The sequence below is a fragment of the Poecilia reticulata genome, linkage group LG2 (genome assembly GCF_000633615.1).
Source record: "Poecilia reticulata strain Guanapo linkage group LG2, Guppy_female_1.0+MT, whole genome shotgun sequence".
NCBI classification, from domain to species: domain Eukaryota; kingdom Metazoa; phylum Chordata; class Actinopteri; order Cyprinodontiformes; family Poeciliidae; genus Poecilia; species Poecilia reticulata.
The window spans coordinates 31941214-31946579 of record NC_024332.1 but is presented as its reverse complement, the minus strand read 5'-3'; the positions used below and the strand labels follow the sequence as shown (position 1 = coordinate 31946579).

Below are 5366 nucleotides of genomic sequence, written 5' to 3'. Positions count from 1 at the left end.
TGAAGCTTAAAAACATTAACATACCCTATACTTTAATTGTGGCTTTTGAACCTCACCTCTCCATAATGCACACTTAAATACACCATTTCCCATATTTTTGGAATATCACAGCTTGTTTCCTCTTCTAAAACGATGGCTTTGACAATAGAATTTGTCCTTGAGCGATACAATGCATTCAGATTTAGATAAGTATATTATGCATACTCAAAATCAAGCAGAGAACAGATCACAGTGAAATTTAAACATCAATATAAAAGCAATGGGTCCAACTAAAAGGCGCAGCACCATATTATGTTGGTATAATCACACTCAGGGAATTTTTAGGGTTTAGTAATTTGTCAAAGAAGATTATTCTATACACAATAGTTATTTCTACACTGTTGTTAAAAAGGATAACTCTTTATTGAATCCATAACATTATATCAAAACATGCTAAAAGTCAAAAAACAAAGATAGAAAGTTAGAATCCTCTTTATTCAGCACCTCAGAATTATAGACAGTTAATTAAAACACAGCTATCTCGTTATACATGAGACACTACTACAGCTATAAGCTAAATTATAAGAAAAATAACGGATTCAGTATCCAAACAGCTCATCTTGGCATACTCTCTGGAGGTAGGAATAAGGATACTTGATCCACATAAAGATATTGTTGCCCTTTGTTTATATGTGCGTCAGTGTATCTCTAGGGAAAAAACATATGTGGGGCAGGTTTCTGTCATTCAGGGGCCACAGTGCCAGAGATGTTGGCGTCAGCACAGTAGAACATCTCAACACCATGTGAGCAATCTTGAGGGAAGACACCAGTCAGTATCAGGCCAGTGATCATGACAAACAAGCCAATTATTATCAGCGTGACGGAAACCAGCTTTTCACCATGGAACCAGTGGCCTGGGCAGAGCTTGAGGTAGCAGGCAGATGGGATGATAAAGATCAGAGGTATGGCACTCAGAGCTCCCTGGATGGCAGGAGAAAAAACAATAAGTTCATTCTGACAATTTGCATATAGCTAAATGATGTTAGGTAAGCAGGTAGAGCCTGTCTGAACAGGTACAACTTACATTTAGTTCTAAAACAACTCCCAGGCAGTCATAAGCCAGGGATAATGCTGTGCAGACAGCAACTATGAGTAGAGTTATCAATACGTGTTCAGTTTTGGAAAGAGGACGACTGCATATGACGTTGGAAAGCACCTGAGGAAACAGACAATAGGAAGATAACCTAATCTTTTGAAAACATTGAGGAAATGATTACATTGAACACTAATCAATCGATTCTGGCTGAGCAGCTTGGCGGAACCTGGTCTTCAGAACACTGTGTTAGCCCCTTTTTGTGTAAACTTCAGCAGCTACATTTTTAGGTCGGCCTTTCCAAATATGACTTACCTCTCGGGTAACAAAACACTCGAGTGGAAATGTGGTAATTATGCTGAGGCCGAAGCAGAACCGGCCGAATGTTGCCAGGTTGTCATTTCTGCAGTAGTTCTCAAAAATGTCTCCTGAATGTAACCCAAATGAAAAAATAAATAAATCATCGTTGAAGATGAAAAGATATATAAATTTAACACAGTAACGGGCTGTATTGCTATAMAGTTGCTAGACTCATACCTTGTGTGTAGCCAGTGAATGTTGTGTAGCCTGCGACAGCGAATGCAGCGCAGATTATCAGTGCAGAGCCCACAGAGGTGTGGGTGACCCAAGACCAGTTGGATAAAGTGGGATGCTCTAGAGAGTTGTAGATCAGAAAGCTGTTGTGGTGGCATATAAAGGCTAAAGAAACATAAACAGGCATGTTAATGAAAATGTAATTCTTTAAAGATTTACGTCAATAAACTGAGGTGCTTGCCTAATTTTAAACTAAGTCTATGACATTTAGCAAGAAGTACATGTAGTAATTTTTTTTTTCTGTGTATATGTTCCTATATTACTGAAATGTCGGAATGTCTATTTATAGTGATTAGACMACAATAGGAGAGAAAGCAAACTGAAATGAAAAGAGTTTGCTATTGTGGCCTGATGTAGAATTTGAAGTGAACAATGGAGTAACTAAAAGCAGGCATTGTTTATGAGAGATGTGTTTAAATAAAATCAGATTTTACTAATCTGTTTGACTGTTTCATTGGATAAGAGTATACTGTCTGGAATGACTTCAACATTAACATCAATTCCCTGTCATCAGTATCTGCATCATTGAACTCACCAAAAGACATCACACCAACAGCCTGAATGGCATTCCACTTTGCAAATGCCCACGCATTCTCTGTAGGAACACTAGAAATGGACTCTAACGTTAATGTCAAGTGAAACAAAGATACAGACAATTCTTTCCAGAAGTGATTGTTCACAAAAAAAAAAATTTTAGTCAGTTTTTCATGATAGACTTATTCCTACATCTGCGGTCCAAGAGTGGCTGCTCGGATCATGACGATGATGAGGATGGTGAGTGTTAGCACCATTGACAGGAAGGACACCTGGTAAAACACAAGATTTCATCAGCAAGATAATCTTAGCTGTGTACAGGACATTGATATTTAGGTGTAACCGTACCTTCCCAAGTCTCTCGATGTTTCGATAAAGTGAGAGCGGCAGGGTGAACAGAAAGGTAGACAACAAGATCACAAAGTGGCGCTCTGCAAGGATGTGGTCTGGACCAACTGCAAACATTGGGTAAAAGATTAATTAWATTCCTGTATGTGAGTTAGATWATTTTTTTGCTCTTCRTGAATAAAATAAAGTCCATAAACCTATTTTATCCATCTATGTCAAAAGGTAGTTACCAACCTCCTGGGATTCTCTGAAATACTTTGGTCAGTGTGTCACCAATTGTGATGTTATAGCTGATCATGGCTGAAGAAGACAGAAGATAAATCAGTGCTTTATTGTTAAGATTGTCTGTTGTAAAGTTTCTACTATGCAATAACCACAATAGAAGATACAAAGAAAGATAAACAGGACACAGTGCAGCATAAATAAATAACCATTTCTCCTTCTGGTGTTTTAAAAACATACCTATGAAAGGATACAGAAACTGTAGAGCAGATAAAATCAAAAATCCAGGAAAACCGAATGTGTTTTGTACCAGCGACTGATAACTGTCTGATCCTGAGAGATTTCCTCCTTTAATTAGTAGAATAATTGAGTAGTCTGTCACAAAACAAAACAAGGAAAAACAAATAATTAAATGTCCATTTTGTAAACGTTTTCCACCTTTTTATGACACAATCTATTTTCAGTGTTAGCTCTCACCTGTTATGAATCCAACAAACATCAAAAGGAGCAGGCCGAAAGGAAGYCCAGCCTGGTTCAATGCGTATGGTAAACCTAGTTTTGGGAAGGCACAGTTACAGTTCAAAATGAAATATCAAACTATTTCGAAGCTGGAAAAAAAATGTTTAAATCTATGAAATATATTCAAATCATCAGTTGAAGCTTCATGAACAAAAGTAGGTTTGTTAATTGCTGATTATACAACAAAATCACTATTACACCTTGGATTGTTTTTTTTTTTTTGTTTTTTTTTGTAGCTGCAACTTGAAATTTGTCAACTAAAAAGAMAATCTGAAAATGTTTTTAAGCATTTGTTCTGGGTTCTGTTCACCTTCGAATAAAAAAAAGTTAGTTCAAACAAATGCCTGAAGTAACCTGATTAGAAAACAGAGTGCMCCTGTGTTTTAGTATAACCTCAGTAAGGCTGAAGATTGTCACAGGCGGTTGAGGCGGCATGATGTATCTGAATGAGTTTATTTTCTGTGCTTTTTTTTAATTTTCAGTTTGAGTTTGAATTTATTGTAATAATAATATTGTAATTTGTTGTAATAATAATTTGATGTAATAAAATAATAAACAAAGCTTTATACAAAGAAAATAAATTGGAATTTTGAAGAATTCCCCCACTAACCCCACTAAGAAGAAGMAAATGAAGCCATTCAGCTCATGTCAGCTTGAAAGATTAAGAAAGAATGTGTTGTTGCCAGATCTGACCAAAGGTGAACCCTTTGGCGAACATGCAATTGTCCTGTAAGATAAAAGTAGCCTGAACACATCATCCCATTGGTGAAACACTGATGGAAAGATCAATRAACCCAAATACAGGCCTTTGTTAGCGTAAYCTATTCAAAATCCAGACCTAAATCTAATTTGCAAATCTGTGTCAATAATTCACAATAAGTGCTCCTGTACACACTCCATTCAATCTAATTGAGCTAGAACTATGWTGCAAAGAAAAACAGGCAAAATACCCTAAGCTGCTAGAGATCCCAAAGGACTGTTGCTATGGCAGCAGCAGGCTGTTCTCCAAAGTATAAAATCCATAAATGTTACATACATACGCACCCCACATTTTCAGATATTTAGTTGTAAAATTAAATTGTTGATCATTTTCCTTCTGCATCTCATGTACAATCTATATTGTGTTGAACTTTCACATGAATTCCAGATAAAATGTATTATTAAAGTTTGTGGCTTGTATATTAAAGATTATGAAAACTTTTGCACTTAAGGAGTGTAACCATTTTCTTTTTGTTGGCTAAACGAGAGGATCATCTGGCGCTAGAAGGCAAAAAAAAAAAAAAAAAAAAATAGTCACATGTTATTTGGGTTCAAGAAATAACGTTAAAGTATTCCTGGGGGCTTTTATTTTATTAGCCAAAAACCTGCTGCAATCCAAAATTGTTGGGAAAAGTTGTCAGATTAGAGTTCAAACCTGTATTCACAAAGTTGTTTTTCCAGGATCTAATGAATGAATAAATGAAACAGAGAGAGGGGGCGGGGGGGCAACAGGCGCTAGTCATATGATATTGCTGCAGGGCTTGGATTAAAGCATCTATTATTGAGGAAAAATATGCAAGAGCAGTTTTGCCACCTCAAAAATCACAAWTTTAGATGGGACGTCTAGTTATGAACATGACCATGCCATTAGGCCGTATATTCACCTATTACTCCAGATCCTATAATGGAGTTGATGAAATTAAAAGAAGCAGAGATCATTGAACAGCTCCACTCAGGTTTGCGCGTAGGTATTAATGCTGTCCCTTCTTCGTTGCTTTGCTAGAAGAAAGAATAAAACCAGTAGAAATAAGAGAACTCCAAAACACTGATTATAATATTTATAAATCCTCAGTCACTCGACTTACCGGATGAGCCATTCTGGAGCACCGTGCGGATCCTTAGTCCCTTGACTCTCCTCAGGCGGATTTCTCACATTCTCAACGTTTGAGAAACTTTCCGTCACTTTCTTTCAGGATTTATTCCTTCTTGTAAAACAATCCACAGGAACAGCAGCGCCCTCGCTCGGCCGCTCCCGCATCTTGACTAAAACATCTGACTCGATTGTTGGGAGAATTCCTACGATGTTGAATCTACTCAT

General features: G+C 37.0%; 1 protein-coding gene across 1 annotated transcript; it reads right to left on the bottom strand.

The window, feature by feature from the left end:
- slc38a11 (solute carrier family 38 member 11) lies at positions 1 to 5366 on the bottom strand. Its single transcript, XM_008404036.2, has 12 exons — positions 5134 to 5366; positions 4933 to 5047; positions 3248 to 3322; positions 3011 to 3145; positions 2783 to 2848; positions 2549 to 2655; positions 2393 to 2472; positions 2202 to 2272; positions 1610 to 1771; positions 1388 to 1500; positions 1064 to 1195; positions 1 to 960 (listed from the first exon to the last, which is right to left on the bottom strand). Exons 1-12 carry the CDS (start codon positions 5143 to 5145, stop codon positions 721 to 723), a joined length of 1308 nt encoding a protein of 435 aa, XP_008402258.1. The 5' UTR covers positions 5146 to 5366; the 3' UTR covers positions 1 to 720.